General features: G+C 33.8%; 1 protein-coding gene and 2 long non-coding RNA genes across 3 annotated transcripts in view; all 3 read right to left on the bottom strand.

Moving 5' to 3' along the window:
* LOC145797354 (uncharacterized) overlaps window positions 1-1,399 on the bottom strand; it is a 72,265-nt gene extending 70,866 nt beyond the window's left edge. Inside the window, exon 1 of the long non-coding RNA XR_014338796.1 lies at window positions 1,299-1,399. This is a non-coding gene — a long non-coding RNA (uncharacterized LOC145797354). The remainder of the gene's footprint in view (window positions 1-1,298) is intronic.
* Window positions 1,400-5,272: 3,873 nt separating this feature from the next.
* LOC114324026 (ADP-ribosylation factor GTPase-activating protein AGD5) lies at window positions 5,273-19,146 on the bottom strand. Its single transcript, XM_082884279.1, is given in 11 exon segments — window positions 5,273-5,864; window positions 12,516-12,660; window positions 13,028-13,206; window positions 13,333-13,480; window positions 13,482-13,553; window positions 13,679-13,889; window positions 13,981-14,071; window positions 14,168-14,223; window positions 14,850-14,939; window positions 15,212-15,270; window positions 18,926-19,146. Coding segments are annotated over 11 exon segments (1,587 nt in total). The 5' UTR covers window positions 18,977-19,146; the 3' UTR covers window positions 5,273-5,379.
* On the bottom strand, window positions 10,952-11,279 carry LOC145797353 (uncharacterized). The gene is made up of 2 exons (XR_014338795.1): window positions 11,142-11,279; window positions 10,952-11,072 (listed from the first exon to the last, which is right to left on the bottom strand). It is a non-coding gene; the product is annotated as an uncharacterized LOC145797353 (long non-coding RNA).
* Window positions 19,147-19,404: the final 258 nt, after the last annotated feature.

Raw genomic sequence — 19,404 nt, 5'->3', positions numbered from 1 at the left:
AGTTATAAAAAAGTTATTTTCTCTTAATCTCTCAAATTTTCACCTCCTTAATCAAATTATACTAATTTTATTTCTCTCAAATTCCATTATTTTATTCTTGGCAGTGGCTTCCCTCGTTTTGTGATCGGATTGGAGAGTGCTGTTGGGCTTGTAGGGGCCCATCATGGGTCCTGTTTGGATAATTCGAACCGTTCAATGTGTAGAACTTGTCGAGTACTATATATTCGTAAAAATTCATGTTAGTCGGATATCGATAGCTATGTGATCAAATCAATTTTCTGTCAACCGTTTATTTTTTCACTCTCTATTTTTTTTATATATAAAACTAATTTGATGAAGTAACTATCGATATCTGATCAACGTGATTTTTTACAAGCATATACGAGTTTTATACATTGAACAGTTTGGATTACCGAAACGGAATCTGTGATGGACCCCTACAAGCCTAACAGTATCCTTTAGTTTGATCACGGACTGGAAGAAAGCCTAACCCTTTATTCTTAAACCCTGCGATTCAACTAAACTTTTCTATTATAAAATAAATTCATAAACAAATTTCCCAATTAAATTATTCAAATAGAAATTTTTATTTGAATCATATAATTAAAACAACTTTGAATTAGCCAATTTTATAAGAGGGTCAATTATTGTCAATAATAAATATTGATTATTCTTCATCCATTATGAGATTGTAGGTAGCTATTTATTTCAAATTTAGATTATTGATGGTTGAATTTGTAGCTCAACAATGTTAGGTGGTTTGAATTTTCATGACTCGAATGTCTTATAACGACATCGTTTTGAGTGTAAAATGACATCGTTTTGACACATTCGAGACACACAAATTCGAGCTACTAAGCATTTTTCTTTGTAGCTATGTCCTGTCAGACTCTAATTATACAATCGAATGCAATTATTTTCGCATTTGTAATTAAGCAGATTTAAAAAGAAAAAAAGAAGGTCCATCTAAAAAGATAAGGGGCCCGGGCATTTACTGCTTATAGTGGTCAACTGGGCCAATGGCCCAATAAATGGTTTGATTCGGGATTGGAACGGGTCGGTCCAGGTACTAATAAGAAAAATATCTGAAAATATTTTTGGTCAGCGATGATGGAAAGATAGGAATTTCTCTCTCTCTCTCTCTCTCTCTCCGGAACGCCGCACTGAAGATTGTTAGGCATCTGACCCAAATTGTAAGTGTCTGTGACCTTCAAATTCCAGGTTCCGCTTGTTTGTCGGGAAACTTCAAAAAAGAAAAAGTTTTTCATTGTTTGGGCCCTGAGAAAAAAAAAAAAAACCTCAATTACTCTCCCTGGATATCAAATTAAAGATAACAAGAAGACTTGCAACTTCGATTTTGTTCCCTTTTTCCTCTATATTATTGCTAATCAAATTCAAAGTAAGGTTTATGTTATTGGTTACTTCTTTAATAACAATGTACTTTGGATAGATTATTCTTTCAAATTAATAATTTTTTGAAAATACTTCTCATAAAATTTTAATTTCTTGTATTTTTTTAAATATTTTTTTTTGTTTTTATTGATTTTTTTAATATTTTAAACATTTTTTTAATTTCTAGCGTAACATAAATGCACTTAAAAAAATATAATTTTTGCGAAAAATCTTTAAAAAATTCATTAAATACCAAAAATACAAAAAAAAAATAAAAACAAAAATTCAATATATTTTTGTATTTTTGTGTATTTATTAATTTTTTAAAATATTTTTTCACAAATATTTTATCTTTTAAATACATCTATGTAAAGTGCATTTAAAAAAATAATAAAAATATTTAAAATTTTAAAAATATCCACTAAAAACAAAAAAAAAACCAAAAATACCAAAAATAAAAAACTAAATTTTCAAAAAAACTTCATTCAGAAAACTGAAACGAATATAAATGTTTTTTTTTTATTGTTATGTTTTTGTTGTTTTGCAATTTCAAGATTGTTAAATCATGTTACATTTAATTTAGGTAGGTTCACTGCAAAAATGAATCCATTTGACAACGTTTGTCCATTCAGGTACACAAACATAAAGCCGTTTTTGTGTATATATGTTTTTGGTATAAATTTGGGGAAATTACCCACAGGTCCCATGTGGAACATGTGGACACTATTTAATCCCATAACTTTTTGAGTACACCAAAAAGTCTTTTTCCTCTATTTTTCTACTTTGTGCTTCCCTCTTTATGTTTTCTTCTCTCGTTTTTCTTCCTTCCCCTCTGCCTCTGTTTTCAGCAGCAGCAGCAGAGCAGTCCAGCTTTACCCAAACGTGAGGATAACAACAAAAGCAAAAATAAAACTGGCAGCATCCAAGTTCCAAGTCAAGATCCACCGTTACCAAATCATGTTCTTTCCACTCATGCTCTCTCCATTTCTGAAATTACTTACCACTGGCGCAATATCTCACTTGATCTAGATTATATATGAAGTCATTCACTGAATAATGCAATCCTTTTGTAGAAGTCTTCATCCAAATCGCAACCCTGCTCTTTGAAAAAATCAAAATCAAAACCTAAATCTAAATTAAAAAATCAAAATACACAAATCTACCAAATTTACACAAATAAAAAAAAAAAAAAAACTAATATAACAGAGGAAGAAGGAGAGAATAACAGATTCTGAACAAGTAGTTTTCGAGTTTTAGTTACAGGCGGTAAAAACTGTAAAATTTTGCAGTTTCAAATTTTTTTGGTACTGGAATGAATCATGGTATAAAACTGTAAAATTTTACAGTTTCATAACATGTTTTTCAGTTTGATTAATTTGACTCCGGCAACTTCCCGGCGATGTTGAACATTCCGACAAGTCTCCGGCAACCGTTTGACGGAAGTCTGATGGTAGTAAGATGTGAACAATGTCTGTAAATTAAAAAAAAAAAAAAGATTTTTTGGTAACAATTAAAAATGTATTGTACTAATTGGTGCAAGTGTTTTGTTTTGGGATTAGCTGGATCTTGAACTTGGTACATGGGACTTATCAGTAAGTTCCCCTTTAAATTCATATTAATGCTTTTGTACTTATTTTGTAATTTTAAGTACTTTAAATTCATATTAATGCTTTTGTACTTATTTTGTAATTTTAAGTACTTGATTTCTTGATATGGATTTGAGTATTAGATTAACTGAGAGTTTGTACATGAGACACTGAGGATACTTTGACTCGTTACATTTTTTATTTTTATTTTTTCAGTCAGGTGCGTAGCATTCTATAAAATTGCTCCTGTTAATTAGCATACTGGATAGTCTTTTTTATGTGTCTTTTGTCAACTTGAAAGAAATAAAACTGCATTCTCTTTTTGTATAAATGAACTTGTTGCATTTATCAATAAATAAATGTACTTGTTGCACCTATTACTTGGTGAAGCTCACCTATTACTTGGTGAAGCTAACTTGATGCATAGTGTATGTATATTTAAACCATGGGGAGCCCCGAGTAATTTATCGGACAAATTGAGCGGACAAATTGAGTTGTCGTGATGATACCTTTCTTAGTGGAAGATCGGAAAAGAACACTGATCCAAGATTAGCGAAAATCAGTTTGCTCTTCCTTTCCTTGCGCCATGCATAAAAAGGGGCATTCCTCTTCTAGTCTAGTATCAGCACGTCACTCACCCCAAAAAAAAAAAGTATCAGCACGTCTGAGTCCGCAACTGCGTTAGTACTAAAAGCTTTTGCTGCAAGCCGAGCTCCCCTTTCTGGATTCCTTGCCCTTAGGAATGGCAATGAAACCCTACCCATGGTTACCCATGGAGACCTAACCCAAAGTATATGGATTTTCCCTACTTCCCCCCCCCCCACCCGATTTGGGTGGGTTGGTAGCTTGATCTAAGTCTCTATCGGGGATGGTCGGGGATGGGTACCTACCATTTCTCCATATGTTTTGACATCCTTGTTTACAGCTAAGGATCCAGCCTCGGTGATCTTGTCAAGCCGGAGAAGAAACCTTAGGGAATGGAAGAGAAGTTGTTGTTGAACAAGAGGAACTGGAGCGAGTTCAACCCTGCGAAACTCAATAGCGAACCAGTGAGTTGGTTAGACATGACCTTGAATCTCTGTAAGGAAGTTTAGAACCCAGATGAAGTTTCGACATTTTCTCGAGAAAAAAAGAAGAAAGAAAGTGATGGTGGTGATATTTGGATGGGGGTGATCAAAATGTGAATTTTAGAGAGAGAAAGTGAAAAGTGGTGTCTAGATGAAGTGGCAGAGATACAGGGAGAATAAAGACTAGATAGAGAGAGAAAGTAAGAGAAAAATGAGAGACAAAAGTTGTTGATCTAAATTTCTTAATTATTTGATTACTTTAAAATAAACTTCTTAAAATAGAATGTATATTTAGCTTTGGTTGAAAAAAAAAAAAAAAAAGATCACGTTGGGTTGGGGAAAATCCAAATCCATTAGGGGTTGGGGAGGGTAGTCCCCATGGAAGATGAAGAATGGGGAATGGAGAAAAATTATAACAGGGAAATGGGCATGGAGAATTAATATCCGCCCCAAAGCCCCCTATTGCCATCCCTACTTGCCCAAGTGAGGATAGGTTTGGCCCAAGAGTCCTCCCCTTAGATCTAGTTTTTGGATGACACTATGCATGATCTCCTCAGGTGCCTATTAGCTCGATAAGGGGAAGTGAATTTGCTTCCCTTTTCTAGTAGCAACCTATCTGTTTTTTTATCGGCTACAATTAAAGGTCGCCTCCCCTTACTCCTAGGTTTGAGTGCAGGGATATGATCGGGATAGTGACGCTTCTTCCTATCCATATCTTTAACTTCTCGTGGATTGTTTTTTGGATGCTATGGTGTTTTTTTAAAGTTCATTATGTCTTATGGTTTCTACTCTTAAATTTTTTTTTAAGTTTACATGTCATGCTATATATACCATTATACAAAATGTACAACCCATTTGGATTGAACACTTTTTAAAGCTTCGTCATACTTTTTTGGTGTTCCAAAAATATCCATCACAATTTATGAGTTTGAAAATTGCCTATGTGAGAAAAGAAAACTGCGCATATGAAAATTTTAAACTAATTCAGATATTTTAAATTCCACAAACACGGATGGTTTCTATTCATCTTTTTCATTCATAAACTATTGACCCATACACGCGCAATGCACATGCACACCCATTGCATGTTCACCCACCACTAATTTAGCTTAGGTTCTCACTAAATTCTTGAATAAATGATTTTTAGTTTATTGGTGACTCTTGTGTTTCATTCAGATTCATTTGTGGATTGATGGATCCTCATTATTCTCGAAGCCAATGTGTTAATTATGGCCATTCCAGTGGCTTATGTATCAATGTTGAGGAGTCAAATGGTCAAACATCTAGTGTTTTTTTTTTTTTTTGGGTACATCGGAAATAAAACAAAAGAAGGACTACATCCTACCACTCTCCTGAGAGAGATGAACAATATCCGCAACAAGTAAGGCGCGGAGTTCTTTAGGGGGTTCGTTTACAATAAGCAAGTCTGCCGGTTGATATTCACCTAACTTGGCCATTGCATCCGCACAAATATTAGCTTCCCTTCGAATGTGTTGGATGGAGCAGTCAGATCCTCTCATGATAATACGCGCATCTTCCACAATGTCCCGGAAAGGACATTTTTCTCCCAGATCTTCACTCAATAATTTCACCACTTGCTCCGCATCGGTTTCTATGATCACTTGATTGAAGCCTTGTTGAAGTATTATAGTCAGCCCCTTGTTGACTGCCCAAAGTTCCGCTTCTAGACAGGTACATATTTCAAGTCTTCCATAGTATCCACTAATCCATGCTCCGGATTCATCCCGAAATAAACCACCAAAACCCCCACCTCCTCCATGCCTGCGAGGGCTACCATCCGTGTTAAGTTTGATTTTTCCTGCATTTGGACAAGACCACACAGAAAAACTTTTAGCTTGAAGTGGTTGAGTAACATCCAAACTAAAAGCTTGAAAGATATCCTTGGCATAATCTGATATGAGTTTAACACTCTCATGGATATTAGTAGTTTTAGATTCAAAAACCATCTTATTTCGATTTTTCCAAATAGTCCAAAGGGAGATGAGGATCAAATAAGAATTGTGGTTCTTCCCTTTCATATTTTGGATGATCCAATCTTTCCAAGGTAACAAGAGCCTACTGCAGTACCACTCCTTACTATAAACATGGCACCATATCTGGGTAGCTTTGGGACAAAACCAAAGCAAATGTTCAAGATCTTCCACATTAGCACAGTAAGGGCAAGTGGGATCAGAAGTAATACCCCTCAGGTTTCTCATTTTGTTAGTAAGAATTTTTCCATGAAAGACAAGCCACAAGAAGCTTTTAAGTTTCTGAGGAAACTTAAGCTTCCAAATCCATCCCCAATCCCTTTCTTGATTATGATGATCAACAATTAAATCATATGCACTGGATGTGGAGAATTCCCCATCAGAGGATTTAATCCATCTGGGAGTGTCTTCTCCAGCATTAAGCCTCGGTGGTTGTAGCTTTAAAATAGCTTCAACCATAGGTAAAGGAAAGGAATTTTGCAAAAGATTTAAGTCCCAATCACCATGAGTATCAAGAAGAGACACCACAGTAGTATGTTCACAATTTGGAGTTTGATTGGTAAGTGTGTTCAAACCCAATTCAAAAGCCCCAACACCACACCACCAATCTTTCCAAATTCTCACTTTGTTACCGCTACCAAGTTTCCATCGAACTCCCTGAACCAGGAGCTTCCTGGTATTAAGGATGCCTTTCCAAATGTGCGATATACTCTTGCCTTTCTTTTTAATTAAGAAAGGCTCTTGACCCAAGTATTTATTATTTAACACATCAACCTAGAGAGTATTCTCTCCACTTAACATTTTCCATCCCAATTTGGAGAGAAGAGCTAGATTTTGATCTTTAGCCTTGCAGATCCCAAGACCCCCATGTTTTTTCATCTTGCAAACCTGATCCCAATTAACAAGATGTACTTTCTTTTTCTCAAGACTGTCACCCCAAAGAAAGTTTCTATTGATTTTATCAATCTCATCACAAACTTTCCTCGGGAGCTCCATAGTTTGCATGATATAGCTGGGCATAGCACTAGAGACAAATTGTATCAGGGTTGCTCTCCCTGCCAAAGACAACATCTCAGATTTCCACCCCGCAAGTTTATTCTTCATTTTTTCCAAAATAAACATAAAATGATTTTTGGACACTCTATCATGCAACAAAGGGATCCCTAGGTATTTCCCCAAATTACAAGTTAGAGGAATGACACACATATTACTAAACTAATTTGCTTTTCTTCTGGCAATATTAGGAGACACAAGCAAGTGTGATTTATGAAGGTTAACCATTAATCCTGAAATTTCACTAAACTCATTCAAGACTTGCAAAATAGTGTTACAATTATGCTCATTTGCTTTGGCGAACAAAATCAGGTCATCTGCAAAAAACAAATGTGATATGTTAGGACCATTCTTAGCCAAGCTAGGCCCATTCTAGTGTTTACCTTGCACTTGCTGGCTAATCATGGCTGAGAGTCGTTCCATGCATAACACAAATAGATAGGGAGATAGAGGATCCCCCTGTCTTAAGCCCTTAGCTGGTTTGAACTCTTCAAGGGGCTCACCATTCCACAAAATAGCTGTGTTCACACTAGTGACACATCTCATAATCAGGTTCACCAAATTTTTATCAAAGTGGAATTCTTGCAAAGTTTGTTGAAGGAAATTCAAAGAAATGTTATCATAAGCCTTTTCGAGGTCAATTTTAAAAACCATGAAACCCACCTTCCCTTTTTTCTTATTCAAAGTATGAATAGCTTCTTGGGTGATTATGATATTATCATGAGTGGAACGACCCGGAATGAAACTACTCTGAATAGGACTAATAATATCATTCAAGACAGGCCTATTCTGTTAACAAGGATTTTTGAAATGATTTTGTAAGTGACATTACACAAGCTAATAGACCTGAATTGTTTCACACTCTCAGGATTAGCAACTTTCGGGATAAGGGCTACAATAGTTCTATTAATCTCAGGAGGGATGCTACAAGAGGAAAAACAATTTTGGACAAAATTAATCACAGATGGGCCCACAATCTTCCAAAAGGTGTAGTAAAAAATGGCTTGGAACCCATCCCTACCATAGTGTTTGTTGAGTTTTAAAAGATATTACACTAATAAAGTGGTAGGTTAAATTGCTGGGTGCATTTTTTCCCCCTAGAGGAGAACTAAAATTTAGATGGCAAGTTTGTTAAATCTATCTGAGAATTTACATTGCTTGTTCATGTTTCCCTTATACAGTAATCTATATAACATATGGAAAAATGATAGCTCTTTTATTCCAGAGAACTACATCACAGGAGGAGGAGTTGGAGTTGCTTTTTGCCGGGCTGTCTATCTGATCAGAAACCTGGAGGCAGTGGTTGGTTTCAATTAATTTTGCATTGTCGGTTCTAAATTATCATTTCCAGATTGTGATTTGTGCAACAGCTTTGTTCTTACAATAATTACTTTTCTTTGGATATCTTAATTTATCATTTAAATTTGTTGCGGAGTATCAGGTCACGGATGTGTCTTACTGTGACACCCCAAATTTTTTTTTTTTTGAAATATCAAGGGAAATTAAATAAACAAAATGACTTAATAAACTAAAAAGTTGACATCTTAATAGGACATTCCAGCTCTCGTATATAACCAAAGATTCAAATAATATTAAATAAAAACTTAAGATTATCCAAATACAACATCAAATGAAATTATAAGGTCCTTAATAGCTAATTTATAAGATAATAAAGTTATTCGACTTTAGTCATGATTTCAAGTCAGCCAAAGCTCTACGTTAGCGTCAACTCCATTTCAGCTTCAATTATTTCCTCGCCAAAACCTGGCATAAAATGCCAGGGCAACAAAAATATATGCCATGAGTTTTGCAACACAGTAAGAAAACATAACCAACCTGCCATTCTTTTTAAGAGAAAAATAATGAGATTATAAACACGAGATAATAATATAATTGTAAATATGAATTACAACCATTAAAATAATTTCAATAATTTTAATAAATTAGGTGACACTCGAAATCTCACCAAAGAGATTGAACTTACCAACCACTAAGCATGGCAACGGTTAATTTGAAACCCTCCCTTGGTCAAATATTTTAGTGTTACCAACTGTAACTACCAGGGATGCCCACGTCCGGAGTTATATACCCAAGTAGTAGCATCCGTGGTCTGCCCCAAGGAAACGGTCTGCCAGGGGTACGTAACCTCCCTGTGTGCCACCGGCACATCCACCCTTATTCCAAAACCAAATACCGAAAATAGTTCAAATAAGTCCCGTGCCATCTTAGAGTTTCGCAACACAATTTACGTGAGAATTCTCAAAACCAGGGCTCACCCTGAACAACCGGTATTAACCGTCAACCCTTAATTTCGTACACTCTTTAAAACCAAGACTCACTCTGAGCAACTGGTATTGACCGTCAATTGTTAACTTCGTATATGCCGTTAATCATTTCAGTTAATTTTGATATTACTCACAAATAATTTCAATTTTTAATCATAATTGATGTTACACCATCTCATTAAAATTCCCAACATAAAATATTACACATGTCACACAATAATAAATAAATGTACAGCATTTAAATAAATAATTTATTTAAACCATGGTATGAAATAATAATTTAGATACAGAGAAAATAAACCAAAGTAACACACGTGCATAGATTTTTAATTTACAAGATTAGACTGCCACAATATTAAATAAACCACAATACTCCCATACATGGATTACTAATTTACTATATTTGATGAATTGGACTAACACAATAACTGATTTTTATCCGAATAAATAATTGAAGTCATGATTTTAAACCTGTCTAGAAATTTTCAGGTTATACCTTAGGTAATAAAAATTATAAATAAATTATTTATACAGTTCTAAAATTCGTGAAAATGTACAGAATATTCAATAAATATGTTTGGGTCATTTTTCAGAAATAAATTCCCAAAAATAAGTTATAAATAATTCTGTAAAATTCTCAGAAATTTTATGACACAGATTTATCACATTTCCTTAAATTAATTCCATACTTAAATTTTATAAATAAATTCCATGATCTAAAAATTTATTATGAAACTAGACTTCTCAAATTTCATTTTTTGCTTAGAAATTATCAGATTTGGTTTAATATAAAATTTTTAATGATTTTTCAAACACATAACAAAATTTGTCTATAGCTCCAGATTTGGTTAAAAATCTGTATAAATTCATACAAAACTCAATAATTGTTGAAAAATTTTGTGGATGAACTAGACATCATTATCAACAACTTTGTAAAAGAAATCATCTTCAAATTTTGAGTATAAAATTGTCTAAAAATTAGTGCAACTTTCTGGCAGATTTAAAGGGCCAAATAACATCTTCAATAATCTTTTTAATGGCATAAACTACACATGCAAGTCCAAATTTGATATACCATCATAAATTTTCATACAATTATAAATAAAATTTTATCTACAAGTTTAGACATTTTATCATATGTATATAATTTGAAAATTTCAAATATATAAAAAATGAGAGGGTTGAGAGGGTTTTCTTACTATGTTAGGTTGCTAGCGATTTATCGTTCGAATTTGATTTATGATTCTGATCGTAAGATATGACCGTCTTGGCTCCATGATCGTCTTGCTGAAATTTCACATTAATCGGACACGATCTCACCGTTGATCTTTCATTGGATTCTCTTAGGACTTTTAGTTGTTGATCATCATCTTAGACTCAGAATTTGCAAGATCTAACCCCAAAAATGGATTCTACACGTCGAAAAACCTAAGGGTGGTCATCCCCAAAGTCATAGGACCACTCGATTAACCTAAATGTGCTAGGATGCACCGTAGCACCATGAGCTGAGAAACACTGGATAAAATTTAGTTCATCTTCTCCAACAGCCACAGCATGCACGACAGAGAGACCCAGAATTTTAGTTTCAATGTCCCCAGTTCAAATACTCGTATCTTTTTCATCGTAACTCCGTTTTATCTTATTTTTCTATCATTAGATTCACCTCACGGCCTAATTTTTGGTTCACTACTCACACGCCTTGTTCCATCTCTTTTTGCATGCCGTCGGATCTTTAAAATTTGATGAAGAATTAGATTTTTTTCCTACCATCTCGGACATTTCTTCGAACCATCTTTCGAACCCCATAATTTTCTTAATTCTTAACGGTTTTACTTCATTCTTTCGCCAATCTCTTCAACTTACTTCGTACTTCATCTTACATGGCCTATTTGTCTCACTTCTTCCCGAAATGGATGGTTTTGGCATGCCGAAAGTAAGCCGAAAACCAACTTTTGAACTTCAAAATAAACTTCTCTAACTTTGCTTCTTTCTCCTCCATCTTCCTTCTTCTTCTCTTTCTTCACCTACAACACTTTGTGAATGGTGGTTCTAGATGATAATGGAAATAGGTGATGGTGGTGGTGGTGGTGGTGGCGGTCCGACGGTGCGTCAATGGTGGTTCAGTTCGCGGGTTGGTGGTTCGGATGGTGATAGTATGGGTTGAGGCCATGGCTATGGAGGTCGGGGGAGGAGGAAAAACATAGATAAATAAGGAGAAAGAGAGTTTTGAGAATGAGAGGTAGAGGGAAAGAGAGAACCGAGAGAGAGAGATATATGAAACGGATAGAGAGAGATATCAAATTAGAAGAGAAGCAAAATGAAGAAGATGAAAAGAAATTAAAAAAAAAGGAGAAATAGAACACTTGGTGGTATGGCATCAGCATGTTCACCACGTTTTGTTTTGGTAATGATAGCTGAGAGAGGGGTGCATGTGGAAGGTGAGAAAACATGGGGAGTAAGCCCACGGTTTTTCTTTTTTTTTTTTTGGATTGGATTTTAGTACAGAAAATATTATGTTCCAGTGTAATTTGATTACAAAAAAATATATAGAAAAATATAATAAAAATATCATAAGGTTCAGAAAGTAATATTGAGTAATAATATAAAGTCAAAAAATATTTTATTTCATTTTATTTTGAATAAATGTTCAGTATAAAAATATACAAGCTATTAAATTCAAAATATTGTGAATAATTATTTAAGAAAATTATATATTATTTTTATTATATAAAAATACGGGATTTCACACTTACCCAAAATTATTCTGGCCAAAAACTTGCATAAAAAATTAGAGAACGTTCACATCTCTAGCATGCTTACATGTAATGCTTGTGAATACACAGTGTAGCTCACTCTTAAGACATACTCTGTAAGTTTGATTTGAGCAGGCATTTTCCTTTTTTGTTTAACTCAAACAACCTCTGGGATGTTTAATGTGAGACCCTTGGGGAAACAACTTTGTAAATTATGGTTGGAAACTCTTTAATTTTGTTTCTACTTTGTAATTTCAGTTACTATCATTGTTGGCTTAAATTGGTGCTTAGTGGATACATGTTTATGGTCACATTGTTGCAATTCCAATCGTATGATTAATTGACTTCTGTTTCTCATTTGTGGTTATTTGAGTGGGTAAGTTTGTACCATTGGGGCTCGGTGGTTGTGCATTGCCAGCAAACTGTGGCACCACGCCAGCTGATTTAGCTGCAGCAGCCATACGAAGGGACTGTTGCTGTGCCAACATAGCAAGTTGCTGTTGATGAACAGAAAATGGTGATACCACATTGGACTGCAAAACCAAAGAACTATAAGATTAGATATGATTTTCAAATGGTAGTATTAGCACCAGCGATAAGATAAAACCAAAAGTAATGTTGTTGGTCTCAACTGTTTTATATTAGACAAAAAAAATAAACTAAAAATCATTAAAGCGGCTCTAGTGTTCAGAGTTTGACGGGGGTTGAAGCAGCCAACACCACATCCAAATGGATTGACTTATCCCTGCCCAATAAGTCATAATACATACTGAACTTCATATTTTTTTTAGTTTTAACAAAAACAAAGCTTAAACTAGATATTCCATCAATTAAGCAAAATAAAAGTTGAATATACAGTCAATTAAAGTTTGTATAAGGAGTAAAATCCTGCAGTAGTACCTTATCAAAGAGGCTCATAATATCATTTTTAACATCTTTTATAGGCTTCTCCGATACTGTAGAAGGTGCTAGTGAAGGAGAGTCTTTAAAGAGATCTTCAATACCAGAAGTAGACTGGGTATTGTTATTATCTGGTTTTGTAGAGACAGTTTTATCGGCTGTTGATCCTTTTGCAGCAGCTGCAAGTTGTCAAGAGTCAATGAAAAATTTAATCATTAGCACTGTTACTCCACCTCAACCATGGCTGTTACAAAAGTAGATACATTACTTCAATGATGTTAAAAATGAGGAAAACTTGGACATACACTGGAAACCTGCCCATGCATTATCATCAGCAGATGCTGCCTCTGAGCCATTTTCACTAGGACCATCCATCGAAAGCATGTCGAAAAGGTCAGTAGCAAAATCAACTTTAGGAGGAGAGACAGCTGGACTAGAGTCTGCTGCCTGCTTTTGCTGATTCAGCATACGACACTACTGGTTCTGATTTCTGAATGATCTGTTGAGACTTTGGCGGTGGAATGACCTGTTTGTAAACCAAATAGGTCAGGGCAACAATCTCAAAGATTTTGGAAGACAAACAAACATGAAGGAAAAGGAGAACACATTAAAAGTATGCAAGAAATCAGCCAGGCAAAGAACTCAACATACTGATTCAGGTCCTTTCCTTGTAGCAGGAACAGTCTCCCCCGTACTAGCTTGAAAGTTCTTCCTTTCCTCAGATGAATTTTCAGATATGCTAGCATATCCATTCCCACTCCTATCCCCAGGTCTCTGCCACTGCACAGAAGCCTTTTCTTCTAGTGATCTAGAAGGCGACTTTGGCTTGCCATCTTTAGCAACCTATCTCTTTTCCTCATACCTTCATTGAAGTATGCAAGAGATGTCCACTTAAGGCTGAGCAGTTGTAAAATCAGGCCATAACAGTGCACTGATGGTGAGCAAATGCATACTTTGCACAAATGAAATTCTCAATCCCAACTCTGTCGTAATTAGGGGGCAGCTCTGCTTCCCAATAAGTATTTGCCTTCTCATTTGCCATTGCTGTATAGGGAAGGAAACCATATATTGAGTCACTTTTTTGTTATCTAGGACCAACATTGGCCTAAAAAATGGAACTGTAGTTAGAGAGAAGCTTACATTGAATAAATGCAACCTGTTCGGGAAGCCATGTGTCTAGAGTAGCAGACCTCACCGGCAAAAATCCAGAATAAGTATGCAAATAATAATTGGCATTTGCTTAACCACATATTTGTGTGCAGAAGTAAAAAATATTTTCTTCTTACGTGATAGGGTAAACCTAGCAAGGATTCAATATTAACCCAAAAACAAATTATGATAGAATAATTGAAGGGCTCATAAATTTTTGACTCTGCATTATTGAACTTTAGATTATGAAGATTTTAGCATTGACAAACAAGCAACTTATCACAGGGATATGAATGTTTATTTCCCGTAACCCAAGGCAACCACCTTCTCAAAGAGACCTTCCATAATGGAAAGACCAATAAGAAGCCAATGAGAGAGAGAGAGAGAGAGAGAGAGAGAGAGCACCAAAGGTAAGGTTTCAAGCTGGAAAGTAATAGGTCAGGTTTCAAGTTGGAAAGTTGAAAAATATTACGTAGTAATTTCCCTATTGCTAGTATCTATCATAAAACTTTCTCTGCTTTTCTTATTTATTTTTAATAAGTAAAAAACTCTCTACTTACTGGTTCTTTTGGCATTAAAGCTAAGAAAAATATACAGTGGAACTTTGAAGGGACCCAACCAATAGACAAACTTCCCAATATTAAAGCGCACTACCAATGCATAAAGTATCACCTTTGATATGTGCACTCCAAGACTTCTGTGGATTCCAGAACATTGCATGCATACAAAGATGCCCAGATTCACACTAGCCCATCGAGGACCCCTGCATGAAATACTAGTCACTAACAGCAACTCGAAATACATAGAAATTATTTTTGACTAATAACATGAAGCTACTTGATGTCCAGAACGGGACACCCATGAAGCTTAGGTCGCAAATCCCACACAACGAGACTCAAGTTCAAATTTTCTTACCTAACAAAAGGAAAAGAAAAACATGCAGCTACTTTATGGTATAATGTACTGAGATCAAGTTATTTATTGCTTCACAATTTTACTATCAATATCAATTTTGATAGTTTCCAGATAACATACTTGCTTTTCCAGTCAGCACACTCCCTGTTTTCTGGCAATTTAAGAAGCCCTTCCAGTATCTGTAAATGATAAGGATCAGAAAATAGTTGATCAATGATTCATATTCAGAAGGAAACAGACTAATGAAGGAAGAAAGGCAACAAAATAATTATCTATCTTAGAGGAGGTGGGGCGGGGGGGCACTCGAAAAAATGGTGCATTTCCACACAGCAGAAAAAAAAAAACAAAAAAAAAAAAATGGTCATGCATATCACAATTGGACATCAGAATGAGAAGTCAGCAACAAGTCAGAGGACTTTTTGCCTCCCTAATGAAGTTGCACATGAAAACCTGTTTTTATCAACTGGATGAAGCCAAAACTTTAATGCACCATGAGGATTTAAGGATTCTCAAAGACCACAGATTGTACGCTGCTACACACATACATCAAGTATGCATTATCAGCATACAGGCCTCTTCCACAAGCCTTAAGAGTTCAGACAAATCATCAAATTAATGGGTAGACAAGTAAAGCCAGCAATATGAGAAATCTAGCATCTGATCCATCATTATAAGCTAAAAAAAATCCAAATTGTTAAGTCAGACACTTAAGGCAATGCAAGACAATATGCCTGTTTGGTAAAAGCTTGGTGGTGTTTGGTGTAGCTGTTAAAACAGATTATAGATTATAGCTTAACAGATTATAGATTATGACTTTAATCAGAAGCGGTTAATCTGTTTGGTATAGCTGTTGGATTATAGATTTAAGTTGCTGAGTAGTGTTTGTTAAATAAGCTGTGAAGTAGCTTTTTCAATTAATTTTTATTTTTTATTATTCACTATTTGTCTACATTTTTCATAAATAATAATAATAATATTTAATAGTCCATTTGAGTCTTTTTCTATTTTTAAAAAAATAAAAAATAAAAAAATCTAAGAGTATAACCGTGAATTAACATGTCCACAGCAGAAGCTGATAATCAGAAGCAAGGGGTGAGCAGCTTCTCAGAATCAGCTTTTTTGACTTAAAATAAGTTGTTAGAATCAGAAGCTGTTTGAAATAAGTTTAACCAAACAGTCCAAAATAACTTTTTAAAAGCCAGAAGCCATAAGTTAGCTTAAAAAAGCTGCACCAAACACCCCCCTTATAAGCTGCTTATTTCAGCTTTTACCTTAATTTAAGCTAAAATAATGTGTTTGGTGCAGCTTAAGTTAACCAGCTTATAACTTAAATCAAGCTATTTCTCAGCTTATCTCAAAAGTTGGTCAGGGGGTGCTTAAATTTTTGACTTAAGTGCGCAGCTGGTGTTGGGGGGCTGAAATTACTTAAATGTCCTCGTCAATACCCAAATATTAATATTATTAATTAATATTAATTAAAAAATAAAAAATTGTATATTTTTGAAGAAAAAGAAAAAAATCAATATTAATTGAAAAATAAATATTAATTGGTATTAATTATTAATAAATTCATATTGTATATTTTTATATTAATTAAAAAATAAAAAATTGCATATTTCTGAAGAAAAAGAAAAAAAATCAATATTAATTGGTATTAATTATTAATAAATTAATATTGTATACTTTTGTAATGAATTAATTATTAATTAATACTAATTAATAACAGTTGTTGATTATTAATATTAATTGATGCTAATAAAAATTAAATATTAATATTAATTTATACTAATTAATAATTTTAATATTAATTGAGACTAATTAAGCCATTAATTGATACTAATTAATAATTTTAGTATTAATTGATACTAATTAAGCAATTAATTGATACTAATTAATTTATAATGGAAAATAATTGTGACAATGACACTTCCATTACATTTTTAGCAAATGTATCAATTTTTATATTAATTGATACTAATTATATTAACTTTTATTAATGAAATATTTTTTTTTTTTAAATTAAAACTGAAAAAAAAATGACAAAATAATCATTTTTATATCATATAAGGGTAGAAAGGACAATTATATAGTAAAAAGCTACAGCTTATTAACCAAACACTACTCTGCTGCTTAAATCCATAATCTCACAACTGCACCAAACAGGTTAACAGCTTATGTTCACAGCTATAAGTCATAATCTGTTAAGTTATAATCTATAATCACTTTTCCACAGTTTTACCAAACGGGGCCAACCACATACAACGGGGACTTGCACCTGTTTGATCTTACAGTTGTTTAGACACTTATTAAAAACTGAAAACTTTCTTTACTTCAAAGATGTAAGAAGCAGGAATGAACTATGTAATTTTTCCAATTTGCTTAATTTACGTTCATAAAATTCATTATTTTTTACTCCTTTTTTTTTTTTTCCCTTAAATAACTTCTTAACTATGGACCATGTTTTCCAAACAAGCACATGGTGAAACATAAAGAAAGGTACAAACATAGTAAACCCATAAACATAAACATCCTAAAGCCATATTTGTTTGTCCGCATTTTAAGTGGTTTCCAGGTCTGACACTCTGCTCATATCCAAAATGCAATATTATGTACATAACTCAGTATCCACAAAATGTAAAAGTTGATACAATAATCAATTTGAACGCAAAACCTACATAACATGTAAATCAGAGAATTTCACCACCACCACCGTGACACATATGCGCAGATATGATAATTAGTGATTAAGTTAAAGTTTATGGAAAAATCATAAATTTAACATCCAGAAATAATGTTCAATCCATGGATGATCCCAGAAACATATTCAAAACTTAATTTGGAAAACCAGAAATTTCAACATCAACCAAATAGGAGATCCCTGATTATACGTTGGATTAGCACAATCCCAATTGAACAAATCAATAAAAAACCAATACTATTATAGGCCATGTTTGTTTGGGTTTGTTTGGGTGGATATGAGGTTGGGATTGGACTAATAGTCCAATAAAATTATTAATCTGATATTTGGTTAAACAATTGAAGTACAGATTAACAATCCATCCGGATATGATATTCTACATACGATGGACTATTCAATCCAACAAAGGGATGGGATATAAATTGAAGGAATAAATCAAAGTTTGGACTATTAGTCCTCCTTATAATCCTAACTCAATCAGAAAATACAAAATCAAAGATACGTAGTACTATTACTATTGGTCATGAAATGCTAATACAATCTAACACTATATTTGAGAACCTATGAGAGAAAAGAAAAAAAAATGATTACTTAAGTAATAAGAGAAAAGAAAAGAAAAGAAATAATTGTAATTTCTCTCCTTTTTGTTTGGATAAAGAAGAAATAAAAGAAAAGAAATAATTGTGATTTCTCTCATTCTTCTTTGATTAGATTTCATTAAGAGAAAAGAAAAGAAATTATTTTATTATATTACCAAAATAAGCTTTTTATGTTTTTAATCATTTTATTTCTTTTATTTTTATAGGGACAAAATTGATATTATAAAAATAGTGATTTTTTTTCTCTCTCAATCTCTCCACTTTTGAAAAGATTGAAAATGCGACTTATAAGAGACTCTATTTCTCTCCATTTCTTTTCATTTCTTTCTACTTAGGTTTTTAAACAAATAAGGGAAATACATATCGCTCAATTTCTTTTCTTTTCTCTCCAAATCACTCAATCCAAACATAGTGTAATTTAGAACGCCCAAACAAACATGGCCTTAGATCAAATCTATGTGAAATCGAACAAAGCGTAGCAAAATAGGGGCTAAATCGAAAATTGAACAAACAATGAAGTTGTGAAAAAAGTGAAACCTTTCGGTGCTTGGTATTGAGCTCTTTGCTAACGTTGGCCTTCTCGTTCATGGTGATTGATGATGCGCACAGAGAATGGAAACAAGTATACGAAAGAAGCAATTTGTTGGAGGTGAAGATGATGAAGAACGAACGGTGGTCTCTCTCTCTCTCTCTCTAAACCGTCTGATTGTAATACTAAAATAGAGAGGAGAAGGAGAAGAATGAAACAGCGGATTCTTGACTTTTTGTCGCCTCAGACTCCATTCTATTCTTCTCTTGTTTCTTCGTGCGGGCGTGAGGCTATGTTCGTGTGAGCGAAACTGTTGGTGGATTTCATACGCTCTCGCACGTGTAACGTGGAGTGTGATTTGCGGTTGATCAACTTTTGATCGGGGTCCACGCGTAATTTGAGATTTCATTTCAGCTACCTTCAATTTATAAATAAACATTAAATAAATAAATAAAACAATAATTTATTAAAAAATGAAGTGGATGGA

Source organism: Camellia sinensis, chromosome 8, assembly GCF_055761805.1.
Source record: "Camellia sinensis isolate YWXY chromosome 8, ASM5576180v1, whole genome shotgun sequence".
In the NCBI taxonomy this organism is placed as follows: domain Eukaryota; kingdom Viridiplantae; phylum Streptophyta; class Magnoliopsida; order Ericales; family Theaceae; genus Camellia; species Camellia sinensis.
Note: the sequence above shows the minus strand (reverse complement) of the source record. Positions and strands in the feature narration are given on the sequence as shown.